The sequence below is a fragment of the Phoca vitulina genome, unplaced genomic scaffold (genome assembly GCF_004348235.1).
Source record: "Phoca vitulina isolate PV1807 unplaced genomic scaffold, GSC_HSeal_1.0 scaffold2, whole genome shotgun sequence".
Classification (NCBI taxonomy): Eukaryota; Metazoa; Chordata; class Mammalia; order Carnivora; family Phocidae; genus Phoca; species Phoca vitulina.
Genome location: NW_022589705.1, coordinates 68438274 through 68452244, shown reverse-complemented (window position 1 = coordinate 68452244; position 13971 = coordinate 68438274). Strand labels below are relative to the sequence as shown.

At 36.5% G+C, this 13971-nt stretch overlaps 1 protein-coding gene across 5 annotated transcripts in view; it reads left to right on the top strand.

The window, feature by feature from the left end:
- The window catches only part of CCDC30 (coiled-coil domain containing 30), a 117951-nt gene that overhangs the window by 9605 nt on the left and 94375 nt on the right, over positions 1-13971 (top strand). For 4 of the 5 annotated variants that reach the window (XM_032431359.1, XM_032431367.1, XM_032431339.1 and 1 more), the window contains 3 exons: positions 1344-1464; positions 6657-6746; positions 8228-8381. In XM_032431359.1, the coding sequence (XP_032287250.1) occupies positions 1408-1464; positions 6657-6746; positions 8228-8381 (301 nt within the window). In that variant the 5' untranslated portion in view covers positions 1344-1407. Of the gene's footprint in view, positions 1-1343; positions 1465-3238; positions 3428-6656; positions 6747-8227; positions 8382-13971 lie in introns of those variants that run through there. The other variant, XM_032431377.1, reaches the window with a different exon arrangement.

Sequence of the window (13971 nt, the reverse complement as noted above, 5' to 3'; positions counted from 1 at the left end):
TTAAGAAATTCTCTCAGGTTGATTGGAAATCATTCTACTGTGTTTCAACATCTCAGCTCAGATAGGCAACTCATTGATTTTTAAATTTAACTCTTAGAGGAGTTTTTGATTTGATTTCCAAACTCTTAAAGAAGAATGCAGCTTCTTTAGAACAAAAGCAGGACAGCATAATAGACATGAACTTTAACATTAGGCACATGGGGGTGAAAAATTGCCTTTAGTACTGTCTTTCTGTGTAACCTTGGGGAAGTTAGTTAACATCTTTGAACTTGAAATTCCTCATCTGTAAGACGGGGATGATAATAGCTTCTTCAAAGAGATGTGTGGGGTTTACACAGGTTAAGGTCCATAAAACATTTCACAGACATGTATTTGACACCTAGCAAGTATTCAATAAATTATAGTTATTATTAGAGATAGATGTTATTCTTCCCGCCATTTTGAAGAGAAAGAAATTGAAGATTAGCAGGAAGTTATAAAGTTGGGTGGCAGTGCCGAGTTACGTCTGCTGTACCATTCAGCTCTTTGTTCGTTTTATGAGGAGTTGTGCAATAGGTCTCAACACAATTCAGCAAAATGCAGTTACTTTGGTAGTCTACTTCTAAGCAATTTGGCACAGTAGGTAAGAGCTTAGCCTCTAGGTTTGGGCCTGCTGAGTGTGAAGCCTAGCTCCTCCCCTTGTTTCCTGCATGACAGTGCAAATCCCTTGGCCTCTAACGGCCTGCTTTTTCCCCTATAAAGTGGGAGGATAATAGTCTCAGAGGATTGCGGTGAAAATGAAGTATTTGATGTCCTTAATATAGTGCCGGGAGCATCGAGCTAGCTTTTAATCTATTATTATGCACCACATAAAAGTACCTTTTATGAAGCTGCCATATTAACCAAAAGCTATTTTTAAAAAATACTCAGTATTTTAATACAATCTTCTGTTAACATTTCAGACATCTTAATCATCATTGTTAGCACAGGAGTATAAACAATTACTGTGGAGATTTTTCTCTGTTCATGGGTATCATGCTATATTTCCTAAATCATAGATAAGGAAACTTGATTTGAAACCTGGTAAGTTAATGGAAAAAAGAAATTAGAGATTGTGACTGTCCCAGAAATTTGTGGTGATGTGTCATCATATCTGTGGGAAACAGTGTCTGATAACATGAAGCAGCTGGAAGGAAGTTTAGGGAGGGAGACCCACACTTAAGGAAAGCCAGGTTTTCTGTTTCTTAGATTATAGACACAATAGTATGGTGATCTCTCAATGACTCTTTCACTTCATAGATTTGATATGGGTTACTATATGAACCATGGACTAAGAGTAAGAAAATGTATTATTTTCTTTTTAGGTGGAAAAGTATGCAAACCATGTCCATAACTTAACAGAGGAAAAAGAAGCATTTTCTCACGGTCATGAAAAGGAAAACAAACAGCATAGACATGTGGTTAAAGAGCTCCAACCCAAGCAGGGTAATTTTTCCTTTTGTAACAGTGTGAAGTTTATTTTTTTTCCTACTTCTAAAAATAATATGTGACAATTACAGAAATCTGGGAAATGTATAAAAGTAGAAAGAAGGGGAAAAATATAATCCTCCACTCCAAGAAAAGTACTTACAATGTTTTGAGTGTATTTTCTGTCTGGTCTTTTTAAATTATCTATTCTGAAATAGTCGGGAATGTGTGTGAGAGAGTACAGGATGGTTATTTCCTTCAATGTCTATTCTAGCGCTTACCACACTGTGTCACAGTGACCTGTGTCAGCTCCTTTGGGGCAGAGATTGTGCCCTGGTCTTAGTGGTTTCTGTGTTTCCCACAGCACCTGCCTTGTAAAGGACCTAGCATATTAAGGACTCAGGAAATATTTATTAAGTACTACAAAGCTACAAGACAAGACATGGATAGAACCCCTTTAGAATATTCTATTTTGTTTAACCTCACAAATTAGATAATATTATTACATAGGGACAGTGATTATTTATATTTACCACACAGTTATTATTTTCTTTGCTCAGCATTTTCCCTGGCACCTCAGATATTCCATTTGGAATCATGGTTTTTTGTTTTGTTTTGTTTTGTTTTTCATTTTAGAACTTCTCACTCCAATTCTGGAGTGAGGGGCAGGAGAGGTGAAGGGTTGGTTTACAGGCTGGAGTTCTGTCAACCAAGTATAATGGAAGGAAAGAGGGGCAAGGGAGTTGTGAATGTTTTCAAGGGGGGTGATTATAATGATGAATTGCTTAGATGAATCTAAGCTAGGTAAGAAAGTAAATGGGAACGGGAGTGGGATAAGGAACATTAAAAAGTGTTTAAAGTTAGTGGATTATAGTTGCCAGTATGGTCAAAAATTTGTTAATATCTAGCTACTAGAAGAAGTACATAGGAAAGGGTGATTGGAGAATGGGATGCTTGAAGTTGAGACTGGGGAGTTGCTGCTAACAACAAGGTCTAGAGAATTACTGTGGAGTAGGGGCTGAGATGGGGTGGAGGACTCAATCTTTGGAAGTTAGTTGGTGAAGAGCCTTGAGAAGCCAGGGCACTAGAATAATCTACCTGAATATTGAAATCACCAAGAATTTTGGCAGGGCTAGTTAAGTAACCTTACACAAATTACTTGGCTTGTTGGTGCCTGCATCCGTGTCTCATAAATGGGATAATCATATTTCCTACCTCAGTGGATTGTTGCAAGGATTAGATGACATAAATTTATCTTAAGTGCTTAATACAATACCTACCACATAGTAAGCACTCAATAAAACAACAATAAATTTTAAAGTTATGCAACAGTAAGAATATCTACCGCTTTTGAGAACCTTTTCCGACTACTTTTTTTGTTATTTTTTCTGAAAGTTTGCAAACACCCTGGAGGGATGGGGAGAAGAGTGGTGGTAGCAGTATAGCTGATTCTTTAAAAATTAACTTGCTATTTCATTAAAAACACATTTAACATCTTATAACAGCAATTATTCGCCGGCATTTCTTTTTTTTTTTTTTTTTTTTTTTTAAGATTTTATTTATTTATTTGACAGAGAGAGAGATAGGGAGAGCAGGAACACAAGCAGGGGGAGTGGGAGAGGGAGAAGCAGGCTTCCCGCTGAGCAGGGAGCCCGATATGGGGCTCGATCCCAGGACCCTGGGATCATGACCTGAGCCGAAGGCAGACGCTTAACGACTGAGCCACCCAGGCGCCCCTCGCCGGCATTTCTTTTAACAGTTTTGTTTCTGTTATTTCTTCCTAACAGAAGTGCAAATAAAAGAGATTGAAGAAATGTTGTATCAAGAGGGCTTATCCGAAATAGCTCTGAGCAGCCCCAGTGAACAGATTACATACTTACTGGTAGAAAGAAAACACTCTTGAGGAAACTGGAAACTGGGGGCTCCAAGCCATACGTCACAAAGACGTATGACCAGTAACCTACAGAAAGGACTTGCCCAGGTATTCTGAAATTAAGTAGGTAATTGAATAAGAGGCAGGGCAGTTTTTTTTTGTTTGTTTGTTTCTTTAATAATTCATTCATTAAATTATTAGGAAGCCAGTTTTAATAATGCTTAAGTATATAGGTGTTCTTTTTTAAAGATTTACTTTAAGAGAGAGAGAGTACGTGTCCAAGTGAGTGGGGGGAGGGGCAGAGGGAGAGAGAGAGAGAGAGAGAATCCTGAAGCAGACACCCTGCTTGGTGGGGAGCCAGATGTGGGGCTTGATCTAAGGACCCTAAGATCCCGACCTGAACCAAAACCAAGAGCTGGCCGCTCAACCGACTTTGCCAAGGCACCCCAAGTATATAGGTTTTATATTTGGATGGACTTCTCTGCCACTTGTTCTCGGTATGAACTTGAGCAAGTTAGTTAACTTTTGTCAGCCTTGATTTTCTCATCTATAAAATCTGGGATCGACTCAGCTACTCCACAAGGTTATCATGAAAATGAAATAACATATATAAGGCTCTAGAATATTACCTCACACATTAATTAGCATTATTGTGAGGCTTTTTTTCTCCACAGAAATCTGTAATAAAAGGTGAAAGATTTATGCCATCTGAAGAGAAACCAGAGTATTAATTAGCATTATTGTTATTGTTTATTGAGAATTTCCCATGTGCCAGGCTCTGTGCCAGTGGATGTAGAAACAAAGTCAAGTTAGACATGATTTGGACTTGCAAGGAACTTATAAGCTAATGGAGGAAAGAAAAAAGCCGGTGATTATAGTTCAGTGTGTAAAATCCCATGATAAGGGAAGGCATAGAAGGTTCGAGAAACTCAGAGAAGGGGCTGAGTCAGATGTGATGGGTCGGGGGACTGAAAAGCCTTCCAGAGAAGATACTGAGTAGTAGTTTGAAAGCTGAATATGTGTTAGCTAGATGAAGAAGCTGGGAAAGGCATTTCTGCAGACGAAACAGTGTACATTACAGACTGGTTCGTGTGAGTGAATGCTGAGAAATGTGGCTGGAGATATTTTCAGGAACCACATCATGATGAGATTCATATACTAAGCTAAAGTTTGGACTTAGCACCCATCAATGTTCCTGAACCATACTAGAGGCATAAAAACATTTTTTTAAAAAGATTTTATTTTTCAGGGGCGCCTGGGTGGCTCAGTCGTTAAGCGTCTGCCTTCGGCTCAGGTCATGGTCCCAGGGTCCTGGGATCGAGCCCCACATCGGGCTCCCTACTCAGCGGAAAGCCTGCTTCTCCCTCTCCCACTCCCCCTGCTTGTGTTCCCTCTCTCGCTGTGTCTCTCTCTGTCAAATAAATAAATAAAATCTTTAAAAAATAAAAAATAAAAAAATAAAAATATTTTATTTTTCAGTAATCTCTAAACCCAGCATGGAGCTTGAACCCACAACCCCAAGATCAGGAGTTGCAGGCTATACCCACTGAGGCAGCCAGGCACCCCAAGGCATAAAAACATTTGATGGATTTTGTTATAGAAGGTCTGGAGAGTCACTAAATAATTTTAAGAGGAAAGAGTAACATTCTGATTCATGTTATTACAAAATCTGGGATTTTGATTTTTGGTTTTAATGAATCAGTTCAAGAGGAATTTACTATCTTAAAATTATTGATGTGATCTGTGATCATGGAATATCCATGTATTTTTTAATGTATATAAGTAAAGTTTTATGATTTTCCCCATAAAATCTTACACTCTTGTTGTTACATTTATTCCTAGGTACTTCATATTTTTGGATGCTATTAATAACAGATGCTATCTTTTTTAAAAGAATTTAATTTTCTAACTATCTGTCACCGGTATTTAAAAGTATAATTATTTTATATACTGACCGACACCCAACATTATTGCTAAAATTTCTTATTCATTTTACTTATTTATTTATAAAATACTTTTTGCTCTTTATTTTTATTTATTTATTTATTTTTATTTTTTTTAAAGATTTTATTTATTTGACAGAGAGAGACACAGCGAGAGAGGGAACATAAGCAGGGGGAGTGGGAGGGGGAGAAGCAAGCCTCCCACTGAGCAGGGAGCCCGATGTGGGGCTCGATCCCAGGACTCTGGGATCATGACCTGAGCTGAAGGCAGACACTTAACGACTGAGCCACCCAGGCGCCCCTATTTATTTATTTTTTTAAGTAGGCTCCACACTGAATGTGGGGCGTGAACTCACAACCCTGAGGTCAAGAGGCATGTGCTCCACTGACTGAGCCAGCCGGGCACCCCTCTTATTCATTTTAATAATTTTTTTGAAGATTTCAAATATTTTCTACCTGTACAATCACATTATCTGAGAATAATGAACTTTTGTTTCTTCCTTTTCAGTCCTCATTCCTTTCAATTCTTTTTCCTGCCTTATACTGGCTAGGCTCTTTACTATTATCTTGAAATTAGTATTATTATTAGTATTATCTAGTATTATCATCTTGTTATTAATATTGGAGAAAGCATTCAGTGAATCACTATTACGTATGATGTTTGCTGAAGCTTTTATTTCAGATGGTAGTCTTTATTTATTATTTATTATTTACACTCTTATTCCTAATTTGCTAAGAGTTTTTATTAGGAACCAGTGGTGAATATTAGAAAATGTTTTTTTGTAGCCATTGATGATGAAATAATTTAGAACTTGAATCTGTTAATGGGAGAATTTCGTTGATTTATTTTTCTAATATTAAATCTATCTTGCATTGCTGGGATAAATCCAACTTATTCGTGATATGTTGTCCTTTCTAGATATTATTAGATTAGATTTCATAAAATTTTGTTTAGGATTTTGTATCTATATTTATGAATAAGAAGATTGCCCTGTGATTTTTCTTTCTCCTGTTATCTTTATTGGGTTTTAATCTCAAGGTTTGGCTAGCCAGTGTTAGCCAATTGCTTTTCATTATTGCCTCTAGAGTAAGACTTTTTAGATAATTTTCCTAATCACTCTCCTGTGAAATTTTAACACTACTGTAGAGTTCTACATAGTGTAGGCATATCATGCTTTGTACATAAAAAGAGTAAGATTTTTTTGCCCCCATAGGAACCAATTTTCACTCCCTTTGGGGTGATATTGTCTCATTGAAAATGCATGGCCTAACTTGATGAAGTGGATTGGACTGTGCTCCTTTTTTTGTTTTTTGCTTTTTAAAAAAATTTAAATGACATTTTAATTTATGAAGACTGACTGATGTAAGTTTCACTTACCTCATTATTTATTTAGGAGAAACTTGAACAAATCCACCAGCCTCTGCAAAGAGAACATGAGAAATATCAGGAACCTGTGCAGCAATCTGAAAAAAATCTGAGTGAGGTAAAAAAAAAAAAAATCCTTCACTTAATAATAGCAGCTAATTACACATTAGCTTTTACCAAGTATTTTGTTTGAATATATTAAAATATAGATTGATGCTGTGAAGATTATAAAATTGTGCATAAAAGTATTATAAATACATCACAAAGATTTGGGAAGAAAAAAATTAATAGTTGATTATTATTGAATGCGTCAAAATTTAAACAGTCAATGTGTGTTATGACCTTTGAAAAATCACTTTGGGATAATCCTTCCCAAATTTGTTTGGAGCCCTTTTTGGGGGGTAGTCCTTTAATATATATAGCACATTATTTTAAGTATAATCAATTCTCTTCATGGAATTAAATGTTTTGATCTGGGGAAATGTTAAGTGCTAAATCCAGTAAATAAAGTATATGCTAGGAATTTAACTGCAGGAAGTAACCCAAGATAAATGTATATGGATGAAACTGTTTATCATAGTATTATTTAATAGCAAAAATTAGAAACTACCAAATGTTTAAATGATTATATAAATCATATTACACCCACTATGGAACACTATATAGCCTTTAAAAAAATTATCATTACAAAATTTGTACAGTTTTTTTGGGAAATGTTTCTCATATAATGTTAAATGAAAAAGACAGAAATGTACGTAGATTGGGATTATGACTATGTAAAAATGTATATAAATAAAAAGTACTGCAAGGATATATACCAATATACTAGAAGTGGTTTTGTTATACAGATGGTATTTTGGTTGTCTTCTTATCTTTTAGAAATATTTGTATGATGATTATATAAATGAATACATATTTTGGGGATCAAAAGCAAGGTATAATGGAGACTGAATTTCTTAGCTTTTAAAATGCTTTGAAAATAATTGCAGAAAAGGATCTGTAAATATGATTTGAGTGTGTGCATATCTTGACATTAAATGAAATACTCTGTGAAAGCGTTTTATAAACAGTATTTAAGGGACCATATACAGGAGTTTTTTTCTCTCTTTTTTGTCAGACGATACTCATTTTTATGATAAAATTTCTATTTTTTATAATCGTATAACCATAAACTCTTAGATATATTAGGTTGAACTATATGAAGTTGTATGTTCATAGGTAAAAAAATTAAGTATCACCAATTTTATATGGTTTTATTTATTTATTTATTTATTTTAAAGATTTATTTATTTATTTGAGAGAGAGAGAGAGCATGAGAGGGGGGAGGGTCAGAGGGAGAAGCAGAGTCCCCGCTGAGCAGGGAGCCCGATGCGGGACTTGATCCTGGCACTCCAGGATCATGACCTGAGCTGAAGGCAGTCGCCCAACCAACTGAGCCACCCAGGTGCCCTATGGTTTCATTTAATAAAAGAAATACATACAAATGAAATATTGTTTGCTGCTTTTCTTTGTTAGCTTTCAAATGCTTGTAGGAAATAGTGCAGTGTTATAAGAGTACATTTAATTTTTGTTTTATTACTAATAATAGTTTTATTTCAGTCCCGTAATGAAGACCTGGAAAAAGATAAAACTTCACAAAACTGCCTGGAGAGAAATGCGGAACAAGCAGCGGAGAGGTTAAGGATGGCCCAGGAAGAGATCCGAAGGCTCACTGATGAGCTACAAGGGAGGGAGAAAGAACAGAGTAAATTAGGTAAGCTGTGCTGGCAGAGGAATGTTTCTGATGATGCTTTAAATGTAATTGATCTTTTCTCAGGGTAGAACATGCGTACATTGAGAAAAAAAATCTAAAACACATCAAAGTTTGATAAACAGCTTTTTTTTGTACAGTGTCCAGAAATTTTTACTGAAGCATAAGCATAACATACCTAGCCAAACACACACAACTCCTAAGTGTACATCATGCGGTGCAAGAAGCTCCCAGCATTCCAGAACCCCCTTTGTTTCTTCTCTCTAGGTCTACACCCTCTCTCCCACCCAGATGTAACCACTATCCTGACTTTTAACACTATTTCTGAGTTTTGACAGCAGGCAATATGCATTCTTGAATTTAGTTTGTTTATCTTGTTCAATCTTATGTTCGTGAGATTCACTCATGTTGTTGCATGTGGCAGCACTTTGTTCACTTATGCTGGTTGTATAATAGTCCACTGAATAAACATACTACAATTTCCTTATCTAGCCATTCTACTGTTGATGGACATTTATGTTGCTTCCAGCTGTGCTCTATTATGAATAGTGCTGCTAGGAATATTCGTGGACTTACCAACACATTTCTAATTGTGATATGCCTAATTATTGGATCAAAGTGTTATGTGCATATTCTACTTTGGTAGATAACTGTTATACTGTCTTCCAAATAGTTGTATTAATTTAAGCCCCCCTCAGTTGTATATGAGATTTTGGTTGCTCCCAATTCTTTGTCAGTATTTGGTATTGTCAGTCTTATTAACTTTGCCTTCTCTGGTAAGTGTGTTGTGATATTTAGTTACGGCTTTAATTTGCATTTCCCTGATGGCTGATGAAGTTGAAAACCCTGTCATAATTTGTTGTTACTGTTGTTGTTGCTCATTTGGATATACTATTTTGTGAAGTACCTGCTTAAGTCACGTGTATATTTTTCTATTGGGTTATATCTTTTATTAATTTGTAAGAATTCTTTATATACTCCTGGAGCACCTGGCTGGCTCAGTCCATAGAGCATGTGGCTCTTGAACTTGGGATCATGAGTTCAAGCCCCACACTGGCATAGGCATTACTTAGTAAAAAAAAATTTTTTTAATTCTTTATATATTATGGATATGAGCCTTCTATTGGTTATAAATGTTATGTTGGGGTTTTTTGCCATATAGAAATGCTAATATTTATCAAGTTGGGTTTAACAGAGTTATTTTGTATGGCTTCTGGGTTTTCATGTGTAAAAGCCTTTCCTTTTTTTTTTTTTTCATTAATGGACATGTTTGTAATGTATTTATTTCTGTGATTTTTTGGTGGTAAAAACACATGAGATCTATACACTTAATAAATTTTACATGTACAGTACAGTATGTTAACTATAAGCACAAAGTTGTACAGAAGATCTCTGGAACTCTTTCATCATTCATGACTGAAATTTAATATCCATTTTCTATATTGTTCTTTTGCGCATTTTTAAATTGGGTTGTTTTCTTATTGTTGAGTTTTAAGAGGCTTTTTGTGGGGGGGGGGGGGAAAGGTTTAGCAGAAGCATCTTTTTGCAAAATTTTTCTCCCAGCTGTGGTTTCTTTGCCTTTTCCTTCTCTTGATGGTGTCTTTCACAGAGCATAAGTTTTTAATTTTAATGAAGTCCCATTTATCAAGTATTTCTTTCACAGATTGTGCTGTTAATGCCATATCTTTTTTTAAATTTTATTTTGTTATGTTAATTACCATACAATACATCATTAGTTTTTGATGTAGTGTTCCATGATTCATTGTTTGTGTATAACACCCAGTGCTCCATGCAGTACATGCCGTCTTTAATACCCATCACCAGGCTAACCCATCCCCCTACCCCCTCCCCTCTAGAACCCTCAGTTTGTTTCTCAGAGTTCATAGTCTCTCATGGTTCATCTCCCCCTCCAATTTTCCCCTCTTCATTTTTCTCTTCCTACTATCTTCTTTTTTTTTTTTTTTAACATATAATGTATTATTTGTTTCAGAGGTACAAGTCTGTGATTCATCAGTCTTACACAATTCACAGCGCTCACTGTAGCACATACCTTCCCCAATGTCCATCACCCAACTACACCATCCCTCCCACCTCCCGCCACTCCAGCAACGCTCAGTTTGTTTCCTGAGATTAAGAATTCCTCATATCAGTAAGATCATATGATACATGTCCTTCTCTGATTGACTTATTTCGCTTAGCATAATACCCTCTAGTTCTATCCACATTGTTGCAAATGGCAAGATTTCATTGTTGTTGTTGTTGTTGTTTTTTGATGGCTGCATAATATTCCATGGTATATATATACCACATCTTCTTTATCCATTCATCTGTTGATGGACATCTTGGCTCTTTCCATAGTTTGGCTATTGTGGACATTGCTGCTATAAACATTGGGGTGCATGTACCCCTTCGGATCACTACATTTGTATCTTTGGGGAAAATACCCAATAGTGTGATTCCTGGGTCATACGGTAGCTCTATTTTCAACTTTTTGAGGAACCTCCATACTGTTTTCCAGAGTGATTGCACCAGCTTGCATTCCCACCAACAGTGTAGGAGGGTTCCCCTTTCTCTGCATCCTCGCCAACATCTGTCATTTCCTGACTTGTTAATTTTAGCCGTTCTAACTTGTGTGAGGTGGTATCTCATTGATGTTTTGATTTGGATTTCCCAGAGCCGAGCGATGTTGAGCACTTTTTCATGTGTCTGTTGGCCATTTGGAGGTCTTCTTTGGAAAAGTGTCTTTTCATGTCTTCCGCCCATTTCTTGATTGGATTATTTGTTCTTTGGGTGTTAAGTTTGATAAGTTCTTTATTGATTTTGGATACTAGCCCTTCATCTGATATGTCATTGCAAATATCTTCTCCCATTCTGTCAGTTGTCTTTGGTTTTGTTGACTGTTTTCTTTGCTTTGCAAAAGCTTTATATCTTGATGAAGTCCCAATAGTTCATTTTTGCCCTTGCTTCCCTTGCCTTTGGCGATGTTTCTAGGAAGAAGTTGCTGCGGCTGAGGTCGAAGAGGTTGCTGCCTGTGTTCTCCTCTAGGATTTTGATGGACTTCTGTCTCACATTTAGGTCTTTCATACATTTTGAGTCTATTTTTGTGTGTGGTGTAAGGAAATGGTCCAGTTTCATTCTTCTGCATGTGACTGTCCAATTTTCCCAACACCATTTGTTGAAGAGACTGTCTTTTTTCCATTGGACATTCTTTCCTGCTTTGTTGAAGATTAGTTGACCATAGAGTTGAGGGTCCATTTCTGGGCTCTCTATTCTGTTCCATTGATCTCTGTGTCTGTTTTTGTGCCAGTACCATACTGTCTTGATGATTACGGCTTTGTAATAGAGCTTGAAGTCCAGAATTGTGATGCCACCAGCTTTGCTTTTCTTTTTCAACATTCCTCTGGCTATTCGGGGTCTTTTCTGGTTCCATACAAATTTCAGGATTATTTGTTCCATTTCTTTGAAGAAAGTTGATGTTATTTTGATAGGGATTGCATTAAATGTGTAGATTACTCTAGGTAGCATTGACATTTGCACAATATTTGTTCTTCCAATCCATGAGCATGGACCGTTTTTCCATTTCTTTGTGTCTTCCTCAATTTCTTTCATGAGTATTTTATAGTTTTCTGAGTACAGATTCTTTGCCTCTTTGGTTAGATTTATTCCTAGGTATCTTATGGTTTTGGGTGCAATTGTAAATGGGATCGACTCCTTAATTTCTCTGTCTTCTGTCTTGTTGGTGTATAGAAATGTCACTGATTTCTGTGCATTGATTTTATATCCTGCCACTTTACTGAATTCTGTATGAGTTCTAGCAGTTTTGGGGTGGAGTCTTTTGGGTTTTCCACATCAAGTATCATACCATCTGCAAAGAGTGAGAGTTTGACTTCTTTGCTGATTTGGATGCCTTTTATTTCTTTTTGTTGTCTGATTGCTTTGGCTAGGACTTCTAGTACTATGTTGAATAGCAGTGGTGATAGTGGACATCATCCCTGCCATGTTCCTGACCTTAGGGGGAAAGCTCTCAGTTTTTCCCCATTGAGAATGGTATTCACTGTGGGTTTTTCATAGATGGCTTTTAGGATGTTGAGGTATGTACCCTCTATCCCTATACTCTGAAGAGTTTTGATCAAGAAAGGATGCTGTACTTTGTCAAATGCTTTTTCTGCATCTATTGAGAGGATCATATGGTTCTTGTTCTTTCTTTTATTAATGTATTGTATCACATTGATTGATTTGCGGATGTTGAACCAACCTTGCAGCCCAGGAATAAATCCCACTTGGTCGTGGTGAATAATCCTTTCAATGCACTGTTGGATCCTATTGGCTAGTATTTTGGTGAGAATTTTGGCATCCATGTTCATCAGGGATGTTGGTCTGTAATTCTCCTTTTTGATGGGTCTCTGTTTGGTTTTGGGATCAAGGTAATGCTGGCCTCATAAAATGAGTTTGGAAGTTTTCCTTCCATTTCTGTTTTTTGGAACAGTTTCAGAAGAATAGGTATTAATTCTTCTTTAAATGTTTGGTAGAATTCCCCTGGGAAGCCATCTGGCCCTGGGCTTTTGTTTGTTGGGAGATTTTTGATGACTGCTTCAATTTCCTTAGTGGTTATGGGTCTGTTCAGGTTTTCTATTTCTTCCTGGTTCAGTTTTGGTAGCTTATATGTCTCTAGGAATGCATCCATTTCTTCCAGATTGTCTAATTTGCTGGCATATAGTTGCTCATAATGTGTTCTTATAATTGTTTGTATTTCTTTGGTGTTGGTTGTGATCGCTCCTCTTTCATTCATGATTTTATTTATTTGGGTCCTTTCACTTTTCTTTTTGATAAGTCTGGCCAGGGGTTTATCAATCTTATTAATTCTTTCAAAGAACCAGCTCCTAGTTTCGTTGATCTGTTGTTCTGCTGTTCTTTTGGTTTCTATTTCATTGATTTCTGCTCTGATCTTTACTATTTCTCTTCTCCTGCTGGGTTTAGGCTTTATTTGCTGTTCTTTCTCCAGCTCCTTTAGGTGTAGGGTTAGGTTGTGTATTTGAGACCTTTCTTGTATTGCTATATACTTTCCTCTTAGGACCGCCTTTGCTGCATCCCAAAGATTTTGAACAGTTGTGTTTTCATTTTCATTTGTTTCCATGAAGTTTTTAAATTCTTCTTTAATTTCCTGGTTGACCCATTCATTCTTTAGTAGGATGCTCTTTAGCCTCCACGCATTTGAGTTCTTTCCAATTTTCCTTTTGTGACTGAGTTCTAGTTTCAAAGCATTGTGGTCCAAGAATATGCAGGGAATGATCCCAATCTTTTGGTACCAGTTGAAACCTGATTTGTGACCCAGGATGTGATCTATTCTGGAGAATGTTCCATGGGTACTAGAGAAGAATGTGTATTCTGTTGCTTTGAGATGGAATGTTCTGAATATATCTGTGAAGTCCATCTGGTCCAGTGTGTCATTTAAAGTCTTTATTTCCTTGTTGATCTTTTGCTTAGATGATCTGTCCATTTCAGTGAGGGGGGTGTTAAAGTCCCCTACACTTATTGTATTGTCGTTGATGTGTTTCTTTGATTTTATTATTAATTGGCTTATATAATTGGCTGC